Source organism: Podarcis cretensis, assembly GCF_951804945.1.
Source record: "Podarcis cretensis genome assembly, chromosome: Z".
Classification (NCBI taxonomy): Eukaryota; Metazoa; Chordata; class Lepidosauria; order Squamata; family Lacertidae; genus Podarcis; species Podarcis cretensis.
In genome coordinates, this window is record NC_137184.1 from 16,357,729 (window position 1) to 16,384,076 (window position 26,348).

A 26,348-nucleotide genomic window follows, 5' to 3' on the forward strand; every position below is an offset into this window, starting at 1 on the left:
TGGGGTGCCTTGAATGATGGAGTGCCGTGGGCAACACAGGTCCTTGTCCCTTTTCCCTTCCCTCCCTGCTTTGATGCCCTCTCACATCTCTGCCTCCCAAAGGCTTGCACAGCTGTTTGTTGCAGCAGCCCTGGCTACAAGCTCTCCAGGCGAATGGTGCTTCTGGGGCTGGCCAGTGGGTGCTAGCTGCCAGGAGCTGAGGCAGCCTTGGAGTAAGCAAGCAAGTGGGTGAGGGAGCCCAGCCAGCCAGTCTGCCAGCCCTTGCTATTGGGAGTGGACAGAGGGTCCCAGACCCCTGTGGGACAGTGTGAGGTGGCACCTCTCTTTGGGGCAGGGGCGGGGGCAGCTCAGAGACCAGGGAGAGCGGAGAGGAGGCTGAAGGAACACTCTACAAGGGAGGGTGTTCGTAAAAGGGTAAGAGGCTGCCAGTTCTACAGGCAAGGGGTGACACAATGGGGCTCCTGAGCCCCACAGGAGTGTCACAGAAAGAACATAGTTGGTCAAAGGAGCCATGGACTCAAAAAGGTTGAAAACCTGCTTTAGGGGATGCAAAAGGCTGCAGGTTCAATCCTCAGCATTGCAAGGTTTGCCTGGGAATAAAACCTCAAACCCAGTTTGATCTGCTCCAAAAACAGATCAAAGCAGATTACCTTTAACCCATCTTAAACTTGAGGCTCCACCCATTTCCCCCTCTGCCCGTGCCCACTACTGCAGTGTGGGCCCTGGGATTGAAAGAAAGGCCCCAGGCTAGTTTAATGGAATGTTAATCCTGTAACAGACCTTCGTGTACTCATCATAGAAGAGTTGCAAACCAGAACACATTCTGAGGACCAGTCCCTGCCCTGAAACGCTTACAAACTAAAAATAAGCCCTCTCTATGCCTTAAAACAGAAGATCTGCAAAGTGAGGGCATGGCAGGGAAGTGTGTGTTGTGGAAGGCTGAGCTCTGCCTGTCTTCCTACAGCTTGCCCTATCAGGCCTTATTTGTTTGTTTGTTGAATTTATAGCCCACCTTTTTATCCAAGGAGCTCAAGGTGCTATACATGCTTCTCTCCCTCCTCATTTAATTCCTAACAACATTGATAGGTAGGTTATGGGCTGAGAGGCAGTGTTTGGCTCAAGGTCACCCAGTGAGCTTCATGGCAGCGGGGTGGGGGCTGAACCCTGGTCTCCTTGGTCCTAGTCTGACACTTTTAACACAGCCTTTCTCAACCTTTGGTCCCCATATGTTGTTGTACTACAGCTCCCAACATCCCTAGCTAACAGGACCAGTGGGAAGGGATGATGAGAATTGTAGTCCAACATCACCTGGGGACCCAAGGTTGAGAAAGGCTCCTCTAACCACTGTACCACACTGGCTCTTTTCTGCCTACTGCTATGCTCAGCCTTCATCGTGGGTGGCAGCGATGCTTCTGAATACCAGCTACTGGAAACCTTAGGAGGGGAGAGTACTGTTGTGCTTGGCCACTGTGGGAACAGGATTCTGGACTAGATGTGCCACTGACCTCATTCATAGTCTGCCTCTGCTGTTGGAGGCAGTAATGTATCTGAATACCAGTTTCTGCAAGTCACAAGTGGGGAGTGTTCTCAAATCCTGTTTTTGGACCTTCCTGTTGAGGCATCTGGGTGGCCACTGAGAAGAGGATGCTGGGCTAGATGGACCATTGGCCTGACCTAGCAGGGCTCTTCTTATGTTACTATGTTTGAAGCAATTAAACTACTAAATGTAACAGCTCTAGATAAAACTGTATGCAACAGTTGCATAGTCTTTTTAACATTCCTCTGGGGTTGATATACCATAATTAAAACTGAAATTCCAACAGGAATTTGATCCAAAGGAGTGCGTTGCAAAACATTTAGAAGACTTTTGGAAGAATTGTTTACTTTTTCAAGCCCTTCAATCAAGATTTCCAAGTTGGTTTCATCAGTCATCGCTATCAGGAGCCTATCAGGGAAGAAGCTCTCTGAAGGTTGCAATCTTAGGTCTGCTTACTCAGGAGTAAATCCTATTTATCTGGAGCTTTCTTCTGTGCAAAAACCCACATTGACCTTTTGAGCTGCAAATGAGTCAAATCCAAATTGCATTTTCCACTGTTTGTGGTGCTGGTCATTGCTTTGGCTTTAAGGAGCAAACTGGTTTTTTGGTTTTTTTAAAATGAACTGTTCAAAACAAGAAGACCCCATAAAGTAGGGATTTATTTCCTAGTCAAACTACAGGGAGGAACTTATGCATATGGGATTTTTACAAACAGAAAACAGAAAGTGCTAGATAGCCTATTTTCCTAGTAAAATAAAGCATGATGCCGTATTTATGAAACCACACTCCTAGATGCCACCTGGCTTCTGCCCTCCTCAAGGCTGGCTTAAGAGCATGGACAGGCAACAGAACCTCTATAATAGCTCAGTATCCAGGTTCAATCCCCAGTGGCATATCCAGGTAGGTATGGGAATGTTCCCTGCCTGAGAGCCTGGAGAGCTGCTGCGAATCAGTATAGACAGTACCAAACTATAAGGACCAATCGTCTCTAACCCTAAGTAGGACAGCTTCCCATGTTCTTATTTAATCCAGCCCTCTTGAATAATGATGACTAGAACCTTTATTTTTAGGGGAAGGGCTGTAGCTCATGCTTTGCCTACAGAAGGACCCTTGCTAATTCATCTGGGTGTCATGGGCTACCATATTTCTGCTTTCCGGGTTGCATGGATGACATCTAAGCCACTTCTTAGTCTCCTGTTTTAAGGCAAGGGTGGAAAAAACAGTCAGTTTCTTTGCAATCCTTTTAAAGTAATCGGGTGCCAAAGGTCACCTTTCTAGACCACATGGAACAGCCTTAATCATTAGATGTAGCTATCAGGAATTACTAGCTACAGTGGAATCAGCTGAGCAGCTCATCATGCCATTGGCCATGAAAACCCCATGCCTTCATCCTATGCGTATCCAGGAGGGTGAAAACACACTCTTTGCATGCTCAGATGTCTGTTCCTACTGTTACTAATTTGCAAATCTTTGTAGCTTGGGGGGCTGAAAGCAGAGGTTGACCTTGTGCTCCCAAACAAATTAAACCCCCCCCTTTTAAAAAAAAATTCCAAGGATGAGTTCATTTTATCTAGCTAATTCAATCACTGTTCTTTGAGAGAGAGGCCTGAGAGCAGTGTTTGGAAACCAGGAACAAAAATCAAGAAAGCGGACCTTCCGGGTTAGCGCGATCTGGTTAATGGCGGATTCCCTCCGAGCTCCGGAGGGAATCGGCTCCGCTGGAGAAGGGTTCTACCGCGACGGCGACGCGGGGACCCTCAGAAACCGCAGGCGCTGAAGCCTGCGGACTTGGTGACTCGGCGGGCACCTAAAGCGCCCCCCGACCCACGAAGAGCCTTTTTAAAGGCTGCGGAGAGGGTACGGGGAGCGGCGTGGTGCTGTGAGTGGACCGCTACTGCAGTGGAGCGAAGCCGCGAGCCATGGCCGGAGACCGCTGACTTTCTTCCCTGAAATTCAGACTTTAATTAATCTGTGAGTAGAATGGAATTTGGACTTTAAAATTTCTACCTTTGAATTCGGTACGATCGGGGGATGTGCTAAAGGGAAGTCCGCACCCCCCCTATTTACAGAAGATCTAAAGCAAGGATCGGAGAACTAAGGTGGAGAGTTTTTTCTTTTTGGTGTTTTTTAAAAGATAATATTTTCATGAATTTGACAAAAGAAGATTTGTGCTGGAGAGTAAGAGTGGAATTTTAGAAGCCTTTGTCTAAACCCCCCCCCCCCCAGACCCGGGAGTGTCCTGTATGTGAGCTGGAGAAAAAGGAACAAGGAGTTTGACAGCTGTCAAAGGAGCTGTCAAACGGGCAGTGAAAGTTAAAAATCTTATTATTTAACATCTTTCTGGACTAAATTTGTTATATTTGAATTAAAGTGGTTGGGAACAAAGTAGTGAAATAACAAAGTAATGGACTGTTGGGAAAAGACTATTAAGTAACCAGAATCCCCCTAGGGGAAACATTGAAACACTACAATGGCTGCAGATGGAAAACTACAGGCAGAGATAGAAAGAATGTTTCTTCTCGTGGGAAAGTTGCAGGAGCAGACTACGGCTATGAATAAACAACTTATAACCTTGAACTCTAAAATAAGTGACTCTGCTGAATGCACAATGGACTTGACCGGGAAAAAATCTGCAGCTGAATTAGAAGAGATAACTTTGGAACAGGAGGAGAGGGAACAAGGAGTGGAGCCAGTACAGATGGAGAGTACCAACCAGAAGCCTACATTGTCAGAACATAAAGAAGAAGACCTTTGGATTACAAATCTGCGAAAGATGCGAAAGAGGAGGGAGGAAGCCCCTGGAACACTTGGAATATTTGAATTTAAAAGAAATAAGAAATATGATTGGGGCTTCCTCTTTGAGTATGGAAGATTAGCTGACCTTTCGCAGCAGCTGGTACCAAGTACTTTGGATGGAAAAAAATCTGATGAGACTGAGCTAGAACTCCTTCGAGACCCGATGACCAACAAAGAGGGCTACCAACAAAATCGGCAGAGAGAGACTGACAGAGACTTAAAGGCCTCAGATGTGAGGAATCCAGGCTAAAAACTGTTTTTGTGGACATGGGGACATTGGGAAGGGACAGAAACCGGGGCGGGGGGGGGGGGGAGAAAGAATTTTAAAAATGTTTATGACCTTTGTGTTTGATTATTATGACCTATTTTTAAGATAAAAGGGAAATTCGTGGAAGGAATTTGGGTCGACCTTAGAAAAAGATTTAATATTTATAAGAAAATTGGATAAGCAAAATTTGGCCAAGTAATAAGAATCAAGTATTTTTTTAAAAATATATATATATAATAATAATATGTAAAGGATGAGAGATATGAGCTTGCTGAGCTAATTTAATTGAATTAGGATGTATGAAGGGGGGGTGGGGGGAGGTCAAGAACTGGGGTTAGGAAAGTAAGGATATGAAACTTTATATGTGTTGTCTTTGTCTGTGTGTGTCTGTGTTTATAAAATGTGAAAACCCAATAAAATTTTTATAAAAAAACAAAAACAAAAATCAAGAAAGCGGTAAGCCAATATGAGGGGGAGATGCTGGGGAGAGGGCAAAATTTGCCTGTCACCTCCCTTGCAGCCTGAGTGTTACTGACATCATGATTAATTTATCAGGTGCTTATGAATATGCATATAAGGCTGGGTTTGGGCTTTCAGGAGAGAGAGAGAGAGAGAGAGAGAGAGAGAGACTGACTCTTGTCAAGAAGCAAACTCTGTTCCTGCACAGCCTGCACCACTGTGCACGTCTGTACCCATTTGTCTGTGTTATTTAAAAATAAAATAAATGGATTTCACTGCTGAACAGGATCTGTGCAAAGCGCTCTCAAGTCCATGGTGGGAGCAAGCGAGCAGAACATATTGATGCTTTGGGAGGCACCTTTGGGATGCACGTGGTGACGCATGGGGGCCTCCAGTGTCTTTCATTCTGCGTCTGTTGCAGCATCCAGAAAGTAACTTTCACCCTGAGAAAAGAGGAGAGGCTTGATTTCCCTGGAGGAAGGAGATGGGAAGAAGAAGAGGGGGTGCATTCTCAGCAGCTGGAGCCTCTAAACACACACCCCGCTAGGCATCCAGGCCTTTGTCTGTCTCCACATTTCCCCCTCTCTCACAAACGCACACCTATACTTCTATAAATTGGATTATTCTAATTAAACATTACAATTCTTTTATTTCCCAGAATACACCTATAGGTGAGAAAGAAAGGGAAATGGTCGTACCAAAACCACAGGAAAAGGGAGAAAAATGAGATATGTTTTACACAAGAAGGAACTGAACAGCTTTACCAGTTTCAAAATGCATATTTATTTTCCCTCTTCAACAGAATGCATCCAACAATATATTGGGTTTTAAGAATTAAGAATACATCATTCTATAATAGTTAACTGATTTCTGATTTTAACATTTTACATAGTTTTTAATTGTATGGTTTTATCTGGAATTCTTGTAAACTACTCTGTTTTTAACACACACACACACACACAACTTTCTTACCATCTCACCCCGCCCTCCCTCTGAGAAGACCACATGCCTCCTATGCCAGCTTAACAAAAACAACAACCCTGTACGGTAGGTTAGGCAAGAGAGTGTCATGCTTGAGATTGGCTCTGGGAAACAGTAAGCAGCTTTGTAGAGATGGATTCACATGGCAAAGACTGAAAAGGATACCTTGTGGGGGTCAACCCCAGCCTTCAGATGCTGTTGGACTTCTGACTCCCACCAGCCACCATGGCTCGTGTTCAGGGATAATGGGAGATGGGGGTCTAGAGGCTCACAGGTTCCCCCCGTCTCTGCCTTATAGACTGGAACACACATGTGTTTGGAATGGCTTTGAGTGGCCCCTGCTGGATCAGGCCAAAGGGGGCCCTCTAGCTTGGCATCCTGTCCTCAGAATGACCAACCAGATGCCTATTACAGGAAGCCCCCAAGCAGGACCTGAGTGCAACAGCACTCTCCAGTTCTTGTCCCGTCCCCCCGGTACTCAGAGGTCGACTGCCCCTGGATGTGGAGGTTCTGCTATGACCATAGACTTCCCTAACAAAGGACGATAATGATAATATGTTTCTTTGGCTGTATTTGATGGAAGAGGAAGAACAAGCAAGAAGAGATCCCTTGCGTGGAAAAGGAGAAAATGCTATTGGGTGACAGAGAGAAGGTGGAATTGCTCAACACCTACTTGCTTCTGTCTTCACCCAAAAGGAAAGCAATGACCAACCTGTTGATAACAGAATAAAGGATGGGGGGGGGGAGCTGTAGCCCAAGATAAGAAAAGAGGTGATAAGGGAACACCTAGCTAATTTAAATGAATTCAAATCTCCAGGGCCTGATGAGCTGTACCCAAGGGAACAAAAGGAGCCTGTGGATGTCAACTCTGTCTATAATCTTTGAGAATACTTGGAGAACAGGTGAAGTCCCTGTGGACTGGGTGCGGGCAAATGTTGTTCCCATCTTCAAAAGGGGGGGGGAGAGGTGTTGTGTTTGCAGTGTCCCGTGCACAGCGGAATGATGAGGAATACGTGCACATACTCTATATTGCTTTATTTACATTTCAAAGCTGGTAGATTACAGAAAAACATCTTGCCTCTGCCGGAGCAGAGAAAGCATCCTCTCTCCTCTAAAGCACGGAGAGAAAAAAAGTGAAAAACAGGAAACCAGTGTACGTCACATCCAGTCTCCTTTCCCGTGAGAAACTCCAACAGCAACTCTGACTGGAATGTAAACATTGTCTTGTGACAAGCATTTCGCTGCACAGTGAAGAGAGCAGAAACCAACATCCTCCCCCTTTCTGTGAACATCACTGGGCAGCGTGTTCGTACAATATCAGTACAAACCCAACTTCTGCACATAGGTACAGTGTTGATCCTTTGATACAATCTTGGACAATACATCAGCAGGAATTTCATTACCTGGCATATAGGACACCGTTACGAGTCCCTTCTGAATACGTTCCCTAGCATGTTGCAACTTCAATTGCAAGTGCTTCGTGCTTTGCTTACAACCTTCAGAATTCAGCAAAGCCAAACATGCTTTGTTGTCCTGGTAAACCTGGATTGGACATTTGACAGGAATTTTCATGTCTTTGCACAATTGTAACAACCATTCACAATCCTTAAGTGAATAGGACAGTGCATTCAGTTCAGCTTCACAAGTACTTAAGCTAACTGTTGTTTGCTTCTTGCATGACCAATCAAATAGACCCTGATTGTACATATAGCAAACTCCAGACGTACTTTTCCTGTCTGTGGTGTCACCTCCAAAACTTGCATCTGCAAATATCTCAAGACCACCAGACTTCTGATTGTTAAATCTCAGTCTGTAATGCATAGTGCCTTTCAAATACCGCGCTATGCGTTTCAGAGCTTTCCAATCCTTAACAGTAGGATTGTTGACTTGTCTGCTTAGCAAATTACAGCTAACAGCAATGTCTGGTCTTGAACATCTGGCAATGAAGTTTAGCTTGCCTAGCACACTTCTGTACAGTGTAGTGTCAGAAAATGCTTCTTCAGTGTCATCTACCTGATAACCTGTTGTCATCGGTGTGTCTACGGGGTTAGCATCCATCAGGTTTAGTTTGCTTAACACATCAGCAATTTTCCGTGACTGGTGTACTAGAATGTTACCATCTTGATCTCTCTCTATTTCCAGAGATAGGTAGTTGTTTACCTCACCAAGATCTTTCATGTCAAAGTGTTCTTTCAGTTGAGCTAGGGCGTTATTGTACATTGTGACATCTTTCCAAAAGAATAATAAATCATCAACATAAAACAAACAATACAGTTTCTTTTGCCCCTCCTCTTTGACAAATACACATGGGTCAGCTTTCCCTTGCTTAAAACCTAGAGAAAACAATACTTCAGTGAGTTTTGTGTGCCAACACCGTGCACTTTGTTTGAGACCATAAAGGGACTTTTTTAGAGCACAAACAAATCCCTGTTTTACCTGTACGCCATCAGGTGGAAGCATATAAAGTGATTCATCTAGAGATCCGTACAGAAAAGCTGTATTCACATCGTGGTGACTAATGTGTAAATTCTCCTCTGCAGCTAGCTTGAGCATAAGCCTAATGCTCTCATACCTCACTGTGGGTGAGTAGGTCTCGTGATAGTCTTCACCTGGTACCTGTGCAAAACCTCTGGCTACCAATCTGGCTTTGTGTCTGACTACCTTGCCATTTTGATCAGTCTTCGCTTTGAAGACCCATTTGCTTCCAAGCAGTTTCATTCCTGGAACTACTGGAACAAGTTCCCATGTTTTGTTCTTTTCCAAGGAATCAAGCTCAGCCTTCATGGCATTTAACCATGGCTCAGCTTCCTTTGAATCCAAATCCTGGATTTCTTGGAAACTTGAAGGTTCAAATACCTTCTTGGAGCTTTTAACAGCTGTTACTGCTATCTTGGCAAACTCATCAGCAAATCTCTTTGGAGGTCTACCTTTTGTGGCTCTTTGTGACCTGCGAATTAGCCTTAAGTCTTCAACACTCTCCTCTTCCTTCTTAGGAGAAAAGTGATCTATTGTGAACAATGGTTCTTCCAATTCTTGATCAGAGCTTTCAGAGGGTCGCATAGAGGCTTTCGCACTCTTGAAATCCTCTGAATCACCTGATTCAGTTTCAGACTCAGAATCAGAACTTTCATCAGTGGGTGTGGGTTGCTGTGGTTGCTTTTGACTATCCTCAGTCTCACCACTGTCATCAGGGTAACATTGGAAAATTCCCACATTCTCCCCCCACTTGGCATTGTACTCAACACTTCTTGTGAGCTTAATGGTCTTAGAGTCAGTCATCCTTATTCTGTAAGAACCTTTCTCATAACCTAGAAAGATACCATGCAAACCACGCTTGTCTAACTTGGAGTTTTGTGGTGAGTGAACCCACATGTCAGAACCAAAAATTTTCATGTGTTTGATGTATGGCTTTTTGCCAAACATCTTCTCATAGGGGGTACAACCAATTGCTGAAGATAACCTGCAATTATAACTGTAAACAAAACACGAGAGAGATTCGGCCCAATAACTCTCTGGAAGATTGGCATCATGCAGCAAGGTTTTTAACCCTTGAAGCAATGTTTGATTTGCCCTCTCGCAAAGTCCATTCTGCCATGGCGAGCGAGGACTAGACAAATCGTGTTGAATTCCTTTCTCAGACAGAAAAACTTCAAACTGCTGAGAAGTGAATTCCCCCCCCGCGATCAGTGAAAAGAATTTTTATCTTCTTACCATGCACATTTTCCAACCAAGCACAGAATTCCTTGAACCTAGGGAAAGCCTCTGATTTCTGCTTGAGATTGTACACATAAATATACCTGGAAAATGCATCAATGAGAACCATGAAGTACCTATTTCCACCCAAAGAGGGCGCTAGTGGTCCAACCAAATCAGCATGAACAATTTGGTATGGTTCTGTAGCTTGCCTACTAGACACCTTACCTTTCGCAGCCATTTTCACCTTGTTTGCTGTGCATGCCTTGCACTTCATGTGGTACCTGCAGGGTTTAATAGTAATACCTTCAACCAAGGCAGGCATTTTAGATACTGCCTCAAAATTCAAATGACCAAATTTTCGATGAAAATCGTGAATACATTCTGCATGCAAACTTTTGTTAGAACCTGCAATGCAACAAGTGTCATCCTGCACAACATCATCATAATACAAAACATATAAACGATCAACATATTCAGCATGCAATACATAATCATTTTTCTTTGTGATGATGCACCTTTTGTTCTTAAAGGAAACGTCAATTTTCCGCTCATTCAGCTGTCCAACGCTGAGCAGATTATGTTTGGCATCTGGTACGTAAAGCACATCTTTTATCGATAAGTCCAAACTGTGAAGAACAACAGTTCCGTAGCCTTTACTGGGGATTGTGTGGTCATCCGCCTGGTGAATCGCACCTTCCTGCGGTGTAAAAGACACGAACAGTCGCTTATCATTGCACATGTGATGGGTTGCAGCCGAATCAACAACGAAGAAAGATCTAGACGTCTTCTGGACCTCTGCAACTTTTGGAGTGAAGCGTGAGACCATTGCTTTGGGGTGCATTGTCCTGGACACTGGACCTCTGCCTTTGCCTCGGCCTTTTCCACGCGATGAGCTTTCGCTGCGCTGCTCTGTTTTGGCCCTGGGATATTTGCATTCCCTCTTCATATGGCCTAGACGTCCACACGAGTAGCATTTCACTGCCTTCAAAGCTTTGGCGCCATCTGGTGGTTCCACTGCACTCTGGGATGACGTCTGTGAAGACTCCCCCTTTCCCATGCAGCCAGCACCCCGGCGATCTGCTTCATTCAGAATCACGGCAGTAACATAATCCACTGTCAGCTGAGCTGAGCAGTAGGCTGTACAGCAATCTAAGTCGCAACAGACTCCCAACCTGAACCCAAAGATTGTAGTATCATGAAGGAATACACAGCCTCTGGAAAGTTGAGTCCTCTCTGTTGCAGCTCATGTCTCAGATTCTGCATCTCCATCAGATGTGTATGCACATCTCCACCTTCAGCAAGAGCCATATTATGCAGCTTGTTAAAGTAAAACATAGTAGATCCAGCTTCTGTCCTCAAGTGAGCCTCTCTCAAAGCGTCCCAAATTTCTCTGGCTGAGGTCTTATCATGCAATAGACAGAGCTCTTCTGGGGATACTATCAATGTAAGAGTTCCCCTTGCTTTGGAATCCTTAGCTTCCCATGCATCTGTAATTGGAGCTGGGGGGGTGTCTGTAATAACTTCAAACAGACCCTCTTTCCGCAGAATAGCCTCTGCATAGAGAACCCAGTCCGCATAGTTTTTCTTATTGAGCTTAGGAATCCCACAAGCATCCTGAAGGGCCATCATGACTCTGGCATTAGCCTTCTGCGTCATCTCTGCTGCTTTAAATCATGCTGCGTCACTGCTGCAGCTGCTTTAGCCCAAAAGCACTTTTAAAAGTTACTTTCGATTTCCCCAGCATAGGAACTTGATCCTTTGATCCTTTGCCTGTGCCCGGCAAACGGACATAAAATTGCAAAGTCCAGCCATAAAGCCATTAATTAGATGCTGGCAGGCTGCCCGGAGCAGTAGCACATACCTCATCAATCATCTTGACGCGCAGAGATAGCGTCCGATCCGTCCCTCTGCCGCTGTTCCGATTACTGGAGCCCATTCCCAAGATTGATTGCGTCCTTCTGGGCCCGGAACCAAAAATGTTGTGTTTGCAGTGTCCCGTGCACAGCGGAATGATGAGGAATACGTGCACATACTCTATATTGCTTTATTTACATTTCAAAGCTGGTAGATTACAGAAAAACATCTTGCCTCTGCCGGAGCAGAGAAAGCATCCTCTCTCCTCTAAAGCACGGAGAGAAAAAAAGTGAAAAACAGGAAACCAGTGTACGTCACATCCAGTCTCCTTTCCCGTGAGAAACTCCAACAGCAACTCTGACTGGAATGTAAACATTGTCTTGTGACAAGCATTTCGCTGCACAGTGAAGAGAGCAGAAACCAACAAGAGGACCCAAGGAACTACTGACCTGTGAGCTTGACATGAATACCAGGAAATGTCCTAAAACATCATTAGTCGGTCAGTCTGTGAGCGCTTAGAAAAGGATGTTGTTATTAAGACCCAGCATGGGTTTCTCAAAAACATTATGCCAGACAAATCTAATTTTTTCTTTTTATATATATAGAGTTACAAGCTTGGAGGATAGGGGAATGCTGTGGATGTGGTGTATCTTGATTTCAGAAAGGCTTTTGACAAAGTCCCACATGATATTATTGCAGAAAATCTGGTAAAATGTGGGCTGAATGAGATAACTGTTAGGTGGATTTGTAGCTGATTGCCTGACTGAACCAAAAGAGTGCTCACCGAGAGTTCCTCATCATCCTGGAAAAATGTGATATGTGGGGTGCCACAGGGTTTTGTCCTGGGCTCATTGTTGTTCAACGTCTTTATAAATGACAGATGAAGGAATTGAGGGGATGCTCATCAAATTTGCACTTGACACCAAACTGGGAGGGATAGGCAATGCCACTAATGGTCAGGGGTCCCTTTTCCTTTACCTTACACTTAACAGGAATAACCGACAGCACAAATATAAGATGGGAGACACCTGGCCTGCCAGTAGTACTAGTGAAAAGGATCTAGTGGTTCTAGTAGGCCACAAGCTTAACATGAGTCAACAGTGTGATGCAGCAGCAAAAAATGCTAATGCTATTCTAGGCTGCTTCAACAAATCTAAGGAAGTCATAGTACTGCTCTATTCTACCTTGGATAGACCACACTTGGAGTCCTGTGCCCAGTTCTGGGCACCACAGTTTGGGAAGGATATTGACAGGCTGAAATGTGTGCAGAGGAGGGCAACCAAGATGATAAAAGGTCTGGAAACCAAGCCTTATGAGAAACAGTTAAGAGAGTTGTGTATATTTAGCCTGGAAACGAGAAGACTGAGAGGAGACATGATAGCCATCTTCAAATATCTCAAGGGCTGTCACATGAAAGATGGAGCCAGCTTGTTTTCTCCTGCTCCAGGGGGTACAACCCAAACCACTGGCTTCAAGTTACAAGGAAGGAGATTCCAACTAAACATCAGGAAGAACTTTCTGGCAGTAGGAGCTGTTCAACAGTGGAATGGACTCCCTCGGGAAGTGGTGTTATGTACTAAGCTTGGATCCTAGAACAATAGGCAAGTAGGATCCTAGAATGCAAAATCTGATTGGCTTGCAGGAAAAGACCAATTAGGCTCCAGGAGGAAGTTAATCAGCCTATTAGGCTGGTAGGATTGTAGAATGCAACAACTGATTGGCCTGCAGAAAAAGACCAATCAGGTTCCAGGAGGGAAGCAGAATCAGCCAATCAGATGGGACTCATTGTGTAAATAATGTATATAAAAGCCTGAGGTTTGGGGGGCAATTCAATCACTGTTTTACAGGCTGCAATAAAGAGCATGAAATCACTACAGGACTCTGAGTATATTTCACTGGCGACGAAGGTGGGATCCTGCTGAGCTGTCTGCTGCGCACCGCACACAGCCGCCACAGGCAACACAGCATTGCACTGCGCATCCAGGCTACAGCTCCAGGACCCAAGGACCCAGAATGGCAACAGACAACAGCTTCATGCCGTTCAGCCCAGCCTCAGGAGACTGGGAAGAATACGCCACCCGCTTCCAGTTCCTCCTGGAGCAAAGGACGTCACCGATGCAGCCAAGAAGAGGGCGACCTTCTTCAGCATCTGTGGAGAAGAAACGTTCGAGATCGCCTGAGCCCTCCTCACTCCCGCAATTATTGACATGATAATGGAATGGCTGAAGGGGCACTTCTTGCCACAGCCCTCGGTGGTAGCGTGTCACAAGCATTCTACGCAAAGCGGCAGGCCCCCGGAGAAACCATAACCCGGTATGTGACCTCCCTCCGCCAGGCTGCCAGGCTCTGCAACTTCACAGAGCTGGAGAACATGCTCCATGACCACCTCATGGGTGGCCTGAGGGATGAGAAGCTGCAGCGGTGCCTCTACGCCAAGAAGGACCTGACATTCCAGGTCGCCCTAGAGGAGGCTCTAGCAACTGAAGTCTCCAAGAGGTCAGTGCAAGGATTCCAGTCAAGCATGTCTTCCCAACTGAGGGTCCACCATGAGGACCTCACTGACGACTCAGAATCCGACCGGGAGGATGTGCACTGAGTGCAGCAGCGCACACAAGACACACGCCCACCACGACAGCCTCGTCCGGAAGAGGGGAACTGCGCAATCTGTGAGGAGAGACATGAGTGGAGGACTTGCTGTTTCCGCAATGCAGAATGCCGACAATACAGAAAAGTGGGACACATTGCCCAGGTGTGCCGTGCCCGCCCCGCCCGATGCCTTGAACCAGATGACTGACCCAAGACCCCCAGGCCCTGTGGTCTGACACACCAAGGCAACTCGACAGAGATCACAGACTGTCAGGTATACCAGTCGCCTCATGCGGAAAAAATTACATCGAGGTACAGATAGAGGGAGCCCCGTGCTGCATGGAGCTACGTTAGCTTACTGGGGTTGGTGTGGTTTGGGCCACTGGGGCTAGCCATCACTGGGGTGAACCGCACCAGCTCACACGTGGACATGGGCGCCATCTGCAAAGAGTTTCTGGAGGTTTTTGATGGGGCATTGGGACGATATACAGCCCACCCCTTTGGCCTACAACTAGATCCCACCGTATGACCCATCAGGTTCAAGGCCCACTGAGTCCCATTTGCCCTTAACCCCTGCATCAATGAGGAATTAGACTGGCTCGTGGAGCAAGGAGTGGTCAAGCCGGTGCCTAACGCCCCTGGGAAACCCTAATCGTCACACCCGTCAAGCCCAACAGCTCAGTCTGCATCTGTGCAGACTACAAATGTACTATAAACAAGGCCCTTACAGCTCATACATACCCGGTGCCAGTGGTCAGCCGTGTCCTCGCCACCCTAGGGGGGTCTAAGATTTTTGGCAAGCTGGACCTGGCCCAGGCCTATCAGCAGTTGCCAGTGGATGAAGCCACTGCCGAGGCACAGACGACTGTAACGCACAGGGGCACGTTCCATGTCAAGCGGCTGCAATTTGGCGTCAGCGTGGCACCAGGCATATTCCAAAATCTAATGGACTCTCTCCTCAAAGGAATTCCTGGTGTCACACCCTTCTTCGATGTGTTGATCACCAGGGCCACGCCGGGGGAGTTTGGGGACCGACTCCGCACCATCCTGCACTGTTTCCAGACGGCCGGCCTCAAAGTGAAGCGGGAAAAGTGTCTGCTAGGAGTGCAACAGGTGGACTTTCTAGGATTTACGGTGGACGCAGACGGAGTCCACCCGACCGGCAACAAGGTGTGGGCTATTTGTGACGCCCCGGCACCTAAGGGTAAGGCAGAACTCCAGGCCTTCTTGGGACTATTGAACTTTTACCATGCCTTCGTACCCCACAAGGCAGCAGTAGTGGAGCCCCTACACAGACTCCTAGACAAGTGGGCCCCTTGGGTGTGGGGGCAGCGCCAGGAGGCCACGTTCCAAGCGGTCAATGATCTGCTCGTCTTGAACTCAGTCCTGGTGCACTTTGATGAGAGGTTGCCGGTTGTGCTAGCGATGCCTTGCCCTATGGTGTTGGCGCCATACTAGGCCACCAACTTCTGGATGGAAGAGAGGTGCCGGTGGCTTACTTTTTCCAGATCCTCTCCACAGCCAAGAGGAACTATTCACAAATAGACAAAGAGGGCCTGGCAATCGTGAAGGGAGTAAAGAAATTTCATGATTTCTTGTATGGGTGTCCCTTTACTGTCGTGATTGACCACAAGCCGCTGCTTGGCCTATCTGCCCCCGAGAAGCAGACCCCTGAAGTGCTGTCACCCTGCATCCTGAGGTGGTCAATTTTCCTCACCGGCTACCAGTATACACTGGTCCACTGGCCTGGGAAGGCATTGGGCCACACGGCTGCCCTCAGCAGACTGCTACTACCTGAGACCGGCCCCGACCCAGCACCTGCACATAGGGTCATGAGCCTGGAACAGCTTTCTGACTGCCCCATTCAGGCGCCGGAAGTAGCATGCCACTCTATGAAGGACAGGGTCATCTCCCAGGTCCTGGACTGGGAGTTGCGGGGATGGCCCAGTAGCAATCCTGGGTTGGAATTTGTGGGCTATACGACCCGTAAACACGAACTGTCAGCCCACAAGGGATGCCTGTTATGGGGAAGCAGGGTGGTTGTTCCCCAGCCTCTGCACCAAAAGGTCCTCACAGCCCTAGATGAAACACACCCAGGGAGGGCTGGACAAAGGAATCCCAAGGGGATAGCAGAAGGGTGAGGCCCATAGAGCAGGAGGAGCAAGTAAGGGAGGCAGAACTAGGAAGTCCAGAAGTGACCCCTGAGGCCGAGCAGCCACAGAAACCAGAACCACGACTGAGTGGACCAGCCGCGCCCAACCCAATGGCTCCATCACAGGTGGCAGCCCCGGAATCAGAACCAGAACGAGTGACCCCTACCAAGAGACACCCGAGACCACAATGCATACGTAGGCAACTAGCATACCTCAATGACTATGAATGCTAACCTGGGCGCAACGGGAACTTAGAGGGGAGGGGTGTTATGTACTAAGCTTGGATCCTAGAACAATAGGCAAGTAGGATCCTAGAATGCAACAACTGATTGGCCTGCAGGAAAAAAACCAATCAGGCTCCAGGAGGGAAGCAGAATCAGCCAATCAGACGGGACTCATTGTGTAAATAATGTATATAGAAGCCTAGGGTTTGGGGGGCAATTCAATCACTGTTTTACAAGCTGCAGTAAAAAGCATGAAATCACTACAGGACACCGAGTATATTTCATGGACTCTCCTTCTTTGAAGGTTTTTAAGCAGAGGTTCTCCTGCCAACCTAGCAGTTCGAAAGCACGTCAAAGTGCAAGTAGATAAATAGGTACCACTTTGGCGGGAAGGTAAACGGCGTTTCTGTGCGCTGCTCTGGTTCACCAGAAGCGGCTTAGTCATGCTGGCCACATGACCCGGAAGCTGTACGCCGGCTCCCTTGGCCAATGGAGTGAGATGAGCGCTGCAACCCCAGAGTCGGCTATGACTGGACCTAATGGTCAAGGGTCCCTTTACCTTTAAGCAGAGGTTGGATGCATTAGTTGAGATTCCTGCGTTGCAGGGGGTGGACTAGATGTCTCTCAGGGTCCCTTCCAACTCTACGATTCTGATTCCAAGTGCTTCAATTTCTCAAAATATATGACTGTGGCATACTTGCTCGAAATATTATTCGTGTGCTCAGAAGCACATTATCACTTTGATTCATATGTTAGCACATATGAGAAAGGGAGACACCTAAATCAGTGTTCCCTCAACTTGCTGCCCTCCATGGGCTTTCAGCTATCAGTCACTCTCAGTAGCCAATGCAGCCAATGGTTAGGGAGCTGGGAGTGCTAACCAATTCCTAATTGCAGGGCTGTAGAGAAGTTTAATCCAAACTCCCAGACCACTTTAATTCATCTCATCTGGAAAGTCGGTTTTTTTGTTTTTTTTAAAAATGCAACTTATATGAGAGATATTGTGGGTGGGGTGGGTAAACTTTTTACTTTGAACATATTCACTCCAGTCTTAACTGAAGCGAAAATCCCGTTTGCTTCCAGCTTCCCCCGACCTCACCCAAACACCCTCCTGCAAAAATGTGCTTTGGGGGTGGGAAGAAAACGCCCCGGTCCTTTCTACCTGAAAAAGCAAGTTGCAGCCTTTCCCAGAGCTGGACGCTAGGAGGAGCTCTAGCAACTACCTTAGTTAATCCAACCACCTAGAGGCGTCCAGCCCACGCCGCTGTTACAAAGATTTTAGTTGGAGAAAAACAAACTATTATTTTAAAAAATAAATCCCGACTTTTCAGAAAGGGGAGGAAACTACAAATCTTGCTTTAAAAAACAAAAACAGGCGATTAGTTGTGATAAAAATCAACCCTATTACAATTTAGAGGTTTTATATAATAAAGTTATTTTTTGTAAAAAACGGAAAGCTGTTTTAAGGAAGATATTTTTTCCACCTTAAAGATTGCGTGTGTGCGCAAGGTAGGAAGATCTTCACAATAGACTTTCAAATGCAAACGCGCTTGGTGCAAAACAACGGAGAATAAAAGCGCCCCCCGCCCCGCAAAAAAACCCCACACCCAAGGTAAAGCAGCAATTTCTTACCTTTAAATTTGGAGCAACCGAAGAACAAAAATACCCTCCCATCCTATGAAGCTGCTCTGGAAGCCGGAGCTTAAATAAAATTAAAATCATTCTGAGGTCAGCCTGCAGGTGGTCAGAAAATATTTTTATTACCTTCATTCATTTGGTTGGAAGAGGGGTGTGCGCGTGTATCTGTGGAACACACTCATATACACCACCAAGTGGCACAGAGCAGAGATTAACCAGCTATAAAAAAAGCAAAACCTCAGAATGCCTAAAACTTCAGAAGTACATCTTAGACACAAGGGAGCAAATGGCATTTTAAGGTTTCCCTGCAAACGCCTTGATTTAACTTTCCAAATATATTCATCTTTAAAACAAAAAAAGCAAGCTTTGAGATTACTTGGGAGTAAGCTGCTTTGCTGGTGGCTTGCTTTTTTTTGGGGGGGGGGGGGAGAAAACATGTTTGGGATCAGGGAAAGCAGACTGGGTTTTTCCTCCTGGTGTTGAGAAAATTTTCTACAGTTCTCTGTCCCCTTTCCCTGCTGATGGATCCCCTACAAATAAGAGAACCCATGTTAAAAAGTATTGGGTGATGAATTAAACTCTCCCACCCCAAGGGAACTCTGGTTAAGCAGTTGGAGTGAGCAAATGTTTTGCCTGTATTTTGTGATAAGTTCAGAGTCTTTCCACAAAAGGTGTAATGTATAAAAAAAGTTAACATCACAGATGTTTCAGGAATAAATCTTCACACATCAGTTATTGGATTTAGAAGTCTCAAAGAATACTCTCCTAACATCCTGACCCAATGCTTATTTAACTCAAATCAAGCGAGCAGCCGCTCAAAAAATGTGTATAATAAGAAACTTTACTTGAGAGTAGCCACTTTTGTAATTAGTGAGTTGGATTCAGTGCTGGCTCTGCTTAGAGTAGCCCCACTGAAATCAATGGACATGGATACCCTTGGTCCGTTAATTTCAGTGGGTCTTCCCAGTTAAAACTCAGATGGATATAATCCCAATGAGATCTAACTCCAACAGGGAAGGGGAGTTTTGAATCTGGCTGTGAACTCTGCTTGATACCAAGTCTTTAAAAATTGCCATCTATAGCCAGTCTTTTTCAGGGTTGAGTTGTGAAGGTACACACACTTCAACATTTTTTATAATTGGACTTTTTATTAAGATTATAAATTTAAACAAATCTGAACAGTTTTACCCGGTGATATACAATTCAGTATGCACACACACAAAAATATACAGAGATACAAAGAGGGGAAAAATAATGCTTAGGGACGCGTCCTTTAATACACACAGTGCTTTAATGTGAAAGCTGGATGGCAAAAGCAGAAAAATCACCTTTTTACAACAAAAGGTTCTTTATTTTCTCCCTTTAATAAAAAGAACACAAAGTTTATTTGAAAGAAAAAAAAGAATAGGGTTACAGAAACACAGACCTTGTTTTGCACATAGGACCAAACAATTGCTGGTTGCATCAGGAGAGTTCAAAATATTTTGAGAAGGGGGAAAAACAAACCACCCACCACATTTAAAGACATGAAAATAGTGTTAACACATTTACTTGTGGCATTCACACACACACACACATTTGGGGGGAAGGGAGGGAGGCAGGACCTGTGAGAGCGCTATGCATGATGGGTAAAGTAGTTGAGATCTCATCACTCCCCACCTTTCCTCCCCCAAACTTTTTTTTTTTTAAAAAAAGAGCAGTGTTGGACAGAACTATATACTTCAAGGAATGGCAAATAATACAAAAGGGGAAAGAGACCCTCACATGAAATTAGGCTACATATACCTAATCACATCATCCAGATTTCAACCAGGAAAAGTTGTACACTCTGTTGATGTTTTCAACTATGTTTTTTTTATGTTAGCAAGTTTTTATTATTATTTAGAGGGGGGATTTCATAGAACTGTAAAGTTGGGAGGGACCCCAAGGGTCATCTACTCCAACCTCCTGCAATGCAGAAATCATAGCGAAAGCATCCTTGACAGATGGTCAAGGAAGGAGAGTCCACCCCCACCCCCGTCTGTTCCACTATCCCAAAACTCCTATGAACCCCTAGCAGGAACTAGGAAGGAACCACCCCACCTTCCCCTTATAAGAACTCAAGTGACTACGAAGGGAAACAGCCCAGCCCCATAAAAATGTGTCTGTTTGGGGGGACAGGAAGGGGAAGAAGAAAAGCTATAGAAACCCACCCCTTTTAAAATGCATTTTGGAAAGTTTAGATTGCTAAAGAAACACAGCCAGTTTTCTGGTTTAAATGTTTTTTAAATAATAATTATAATAGTAGTAGTAGTAATAATAATAATAATAATAATGCATAAAAGCCCCCCATTCAGCCCATAGTTCTGCAGACTATTCTGGGCTCAGTTGAAAAAGGCAACGTGTCAAGTTCTACAACACTTCTTGTGGGAGGGAGATAGGAGTTGCTTCAGGTATTGAAGTTCTCCCCTAATTTTGGAGAGTCACAATTCAATGGCCAGAACTACCTTTTCCCTAGAGCACTTTAACCTCGGGTGTAAACTCTTTTCTCTCACACACAGCTTATTCTCCTTATCCATCTTTTCACCTCCTGCATTCCTCCCCTCCCCACCAATGTTTTTTGGGGGCAAATAAAAATGAAATACAATAAAGCCTGGAAAGAGTTAAAAAAAAAGAAAAGAAACAACTCAACACCATCCAGGGGGTGGGGGGGAAGACACAAAAGAACTCTTGTTGTTGTTCTTGGGGCTTTTTGTTTAAATAGGTACTATTTCTTCATCATCTCTGGAAAAATAAAGGCGCAAGAATCTTCGAAGTAAATTCTATGGTACAATTTAGAAAAAAAACAAACATTCGCTTGGCTTGTCAACTGCCCTAAGCCATCCCCCCTCCCCACAACTTCAGTCTTTGTTTCAGGGTCTCCCCAACCTCCCCACCCCCACCAAAAGAGCCAAGCAGCAGGCATTTCTTCCTTCCCGCCCCGTCGGATCTTTCCCCGTCCCGGCTAGAAGGCCACGATTGCCCGCGTCCAAGCCCCCAAGCTGGCCAGCGCCTGCTTGCTACACAGTTGCCCGTTCAAGGGCTGCTCGGGGTCCGGCTGCGGCGTTTGCTGGGGCGTCTGCTGGTGGTGATTTTGCTGCTGGTGGTGGGCTTGGTAGGGGTGCTGTTGCTGCTGCCGGCTTACCAGCCCGGTAAAACCGGAGCCGAAGATGGAAATCAAGTTGGAGATGTTGGACGAGTCCTGGGGAGGAGACGCCGTCGGGGGCGCCGTCAGAAGTGGCGGCGGCGGCGGCGAAGGAGCCGTCGGGGGCTGCTCCGCGCTGAAATCCTCGAAGCGGGCGCGCTTGGGGCAGGGAGCGAAGGCGGGGTGAGACGGAGGAGGGGGACCGCCACCGCCCACACCACCAATGGGGGTCGCCGTACCCACGACGGACCCCCCTCCTCCTCGTCTCCCACCGCCTCCTGCTTCTTCTCCTTCCTCCACGGCCTCGTGACCAGGGTAGTATTTGCGCTTATAGCCCGGGCTGGGGGGGACGCCCATCACCGCGGCGCCTGGGCTGCTGCCGCCGCCGCAAGGACAGGGCGAGCAACAGTCCTGGTGCAAGTAGCCGTTCTCCACCGTGGTCACCACGTGCGTGTCCAAGTCCAAAACAGTGGTGCGGCTGGAGCAGTGCGGAGAGGCGGAGGGGGACGGAGCCGGGACCAGCCCCGACGGCACAGCAGAGCCTGTGCTGGCGCTGTTGCTTCCGCTGGAGAAGTCGCAGCTCCCCGGCACTGCGTAAAGCAGCCCGGGCGCCGGCGGCGTGGCGGCGCGGTGGTAGAAAGCCAGAGGAGAGTCCCTGCAGAGCCCCGAGAGGGTTGCCGGGGGTTGAGCGGGCGGCATGAGCGAAGGCAGTCCGGCCAAAGGTTCCTCGTCCTGGGCGCACCCGGACATCTCCAGAGCAGACTCGCCGCCCCCTCTAGCCAAGGCGCAGCCCCGCAGCTGCCCGTGCTGGAGACCGTCGTCCGCCTCGTCGGCTGCCTCGACGGGCAAGTGGAGAGGGCTGAAATCCGCCGAGATCTCGCCAAGCGAAGCGGGCGTGCCTGCTCCTCCGACGGGCGACATGGCCAGGAGCCCGCCTTCCTGGGGGTGGTGGTAGTGGTGGCTCTGCTGGCGGCGGTAGAGCTCGGCGTAGCGCTCGCTCAGGTAGAGCTGCCGGGCGTTGCGGAGCACATAAGAGACCAGGAGGTTCTTGTGCAGCTTGATGCCGCCGCGCTGCGTCCGCGAGCTGTGGATCTTGCGCAGCGAGAGGCTGATCAGGCTCTGGGCGTCCAGGGCGCACTCCATTCCCGTCCCCGGGCCCACATCCACCCCGAGCCCGGCCTGGAGCGGGGCTCTCTCTCCGTCTTAGCAGCCCGGCGCACAGCTCACCATCCCCGGGCAGGCGCAGAGCCGCACCCCTCCTTGCGCACTCTCTCTCTCGCGCTCGCTCGCTCTCCGCCCTCCACTGTCGGCCGTGCTTGGTGAATGCAGCGGGCAATAAGCCCTTGCTTAGCCGACCCCCGCTATTTATGCACCCTCTTCGGCACCGCCCCCCGGCCTATGGGAGCACGGTTTTCGGCTCGAGTGGCGGCCCGCGCCCGCCCCGCCGAGGACCAGCCGGCCAATGGAGGCGCGGCGGTTCCTTTGTGCTATTCAAATACCTAGCAGGCTTTTTTGGCACGGCTGGAAGGTTCTCTGGAGAGAGAGAAAAAGAGAGAGAGAGAGACGGGAGCGAGCAGCGGGGAAGCCGGGCCAGCGGGGAAGCCTGGGTGGGATCAGAGCCCCCGTCGGGGGTGCGTTGAAAGGTCCCGATCCACGGATAGCCCTCCACCCACCTAGAGTGTGCGCGCTTCCCCGGACGCATGGCTCCCCTTCTCAGGTGAGGCCCTCGCCATGTGGACGGAGGGCGAGGGGGAGGGGCCTCGGAGGGGGAGGGGCCTCTGGAGCCAGCGATCCGCCTCCGTTTCTCTCTTCCCCTCCGCTTGGCAAGCAGGTGCAAAAGCGTTGGCACCAGAATGGCTCAAGAAATGAAAAATTTATTCAAGGGATGAGTCCAGATCCTGGAATCAAACAAACAAACACAATTAGAACTTTAAAAAGATTTTTTTATAATAAAAATGAAAGTGATTCTCTAGGGAATATCATCATTATAATTTACTTTGTATTGCTATTTTCTGTGCAGGTACATGGCAAACAATTTGGAGTGCGCCAATACTTTATTCTAGAGTAACTTAAGTTGCATTTTCCTTCAAATTCCATTGTATGTAACAAAGCTCTGGCACTGGAAACCGCAGACCATACCAAGTGCAGAAAGCTGGATTCAAGACACCCTGCAAGTAGCAGTTCATGAGGCAGGAGAGCGGGGGAATTAAAGAACAAGACTTCCAAAAGATATGGAGTGACTTTCTGGAGCTCTTTGTTGAGGACTTTCCAAAAACTGGAGATGTAGGAAGCTGCAAGCAAAGGAACTCATGGACCCCAAAAACTTAGCTGGGCATAAAAAGAGTCTTGATGGATCATGTCGAAGTGGGCCCACTTGGTCCAGCATTTTGTTCTCACAGTGGCCAACCAAATGCCACAACAGGAAATCCAGAAGCAGGACCTGAGTACAAGAGCCCTCTTCTCTCTTGTGGCTTCCAGCAACCGGTATTCAGAAACATTTATTGCCTCTGACTATGAAAGCAGAACATAGCCATTGTGGCTAGTAGTCCTCTCCACGAATTTGTCTAATTCCCTTTGAAACCCATCCAGTTTGGTGAGCATCACTACTGCCTGAGGGAGTGAGTTCCATAGTTTAACTATGTGCTGCATGAAGAAGTACTTTATTTTCTATGTCCTGAATCTTCCAATGTTCAGCTTCATTGGATGTCTATGACTTCTAGTGTTGTGAGAGAAGGAGAACTTTTCTCTATCCTCTTTCTCTGTGCCTTGCATAATTTTATAAACTTCTGTCATGTTTCTTCTTACTCGTCTTTTCTCTAAAGTCTAAACTCCCCTTATAGGGGAAGCAGCAGGTAAGGGCTCCTCAGAGGGGACCATTGAAGCAGCATCAGTACACACCTGTCTTCATCCTAACTTAACACCCTGAACAATGTGTTGTGCAATGTTTCAGATGATTGCATGGCAAACAGGAAAATACTGTAATAAAAAACCCACTATTTTACAGAGGAAGAAAACTTTTGAGGAATTAGAGGGCAGATTTTGGCACTACCTCAACATTCTTCCTGGGATGTCTTCCTCTTTAGGGTGTGCTGACATCACAAATCCATATCAGAGTGAGGGGCTGATTTCTAAACGGACAAACATTTTTCTCCACACTCAGAATGAGCAAACACTCACTCTGAATGGGAAAACTTTTTTGCCTCCCTTACCCTCTGGAAAATTGGTGAAACTGCACAGCATGTTTTCAAGGGGAATACCCTTTTACAAAACTGCCTTTGTTTCCGAGCGAGACTATTCTCTCCGCTTGCACTCCTGGCTGTTGCGGCTTACACCCACATATTGTGAGAGTGCAAGGCATGTACAGTTTCCTACATGGAAGTGTTGGAAATGCTTCTAGTGTGTGCTGACTCTGAGGACTTTTGGCCCCCCTGGGGGTGCAACGCTCTCCATCTTTATTCATATTTAAGGAAGCTAGAATCTTCTGTAAAGCCACCCATTTGCTGGCCCGTACTGTGGCTGCACAATATATACTTTTTCCCAACCAATTGCTGTGGTGCGTAAATCCTTCTGTGCAGTTGTTACCAGCAGCTAAGTATTAGGGCCCTATGAATGAGAAGCTATATTTGTGTTGTTGTTGTTTCCAGATGTCATTCTAGACGATCAAGTCATTTTGACAGTTTCCCCCAAGGAGAGCAAAGATGTCTTAAAATCTCCCTTCCCAGGCAGAGTCTGAGGGGTGAAAGACCATGGCTTTTTATTTTATTTTATTTTATTAACCACATCTGCTAGCTCTGTGTTGGCAAGATCCTTCACATTTCCCAATATTTTCTTCCGGGATATATTATCCTAAGAATGCAACCCTGTCCGTACCCTGCCCCCCCCCCTTAAGCTCCATTGCATTGATTGGCTATAACTCTCTAGAGCCTACAAAGTGCTTTTTTAAAATAGATTGTGGCCTAAGAACAGTAGGCTTAAGAGGAGACACCTGGTGTGATTTACATTTTGAGGGGCAACTCCCCAATTTTCACTTTCCAAAAGGATCTGTGAACCAAAACACAGCTATCCTTTGAAATTCACACTTCTCCGAATTTTGCCAAATGAACATTAAAAACGGTGCACAAAATGCATATATTAGCAAAAATAAGATATAAATTTGCACTATGCTAGGGAAAAATAAGACCCAAGCATGCCTTATGTAAGGGAAATGCTTTTGCTAATAGGCGTGCATTAGGCAAAACTGCAGACAAAATGGGTGTATATTAGGAATAAGGCAGACTAAAATGCTGATGACTTTTTTTAAAAAATGCAAACTGATGTAGTAAGGTGGCAAAGTGATCTTAAGGCAGGAAAACTGAGGGACAGAGGGAATTCAAAATGGGAAGCTTCTCCAGTCTTTAAATGACTGCTCTAACAGATTAATTGGCTTCCCAGTGTACAGGTTCTACTCACACGCAAGCTGGGTTGAGTTCGTTCTCCATTTTCTCCACACCCTGCATCATATATATATATGGGGGGTCCTATATTTCCCCCCTAAAGTGGTAAGCCCCAAATGTTGCAAGCTTTTCCTTGCAGTGGAGTTGCTCCAGTCCACCTGTGAGTTAAATTAACACAAAGATTTTTAAAGATAATTCTTCTTCTTCTCCTTCTTCTTCTGGTGCTGCATGTGGGAATTAGCTTACCAGTGCCAGGATATTTTCTTGGTGAATGGTTCCCTTCCCATAACATGAGTGAGTACAACCTTATCAGCCATGCTGAGTAAATTATCACTAATCTGCCAGTGTAAAGGCAGTGTATGTTAAGCACACGTTTCACCTCCATTTATCACACTGACTGTAATGTTTGGATCTTGCTTTCCATTCAACTCGCACCTTACAACTCCTCTCTCCTGCATGCCTGCCTACTAAGATTTCACTTCACCTATCCAAAGAAGTGGGCTTGAGTCCATGAAAGCTTATGCCTGTTAGCAGGCGCATTAGCCTTTAAGGTGCCACAG

General features: G+C 46.9%; 1 protein-coding gene across 1 annotated transcript; it reads right to left on the reverse strand.

Moving 5' to 3' along the window:
• Window positions 1–19,883: 19,883 nt before the first annotated feature.
• On the reverse strand, window positions 19,884–22,747 carry IER5L (immediate early response 5 like). The gene has a single exon (XM_079962377.1). It carries the CDS (start codon window positions 22,496–22,498, stop codon window positions 21,176–21,178), a length of 1,323 nt encoding a protein of 440 aa, XP_079818503.1. The 5' UTR covers window positions 22,499–22,747; the 3' UTR covers window positions 19,884–21,175.
• Between the last annotated feature and the right edge of the window lie 3,601 nt (window positions 22,748–26,348).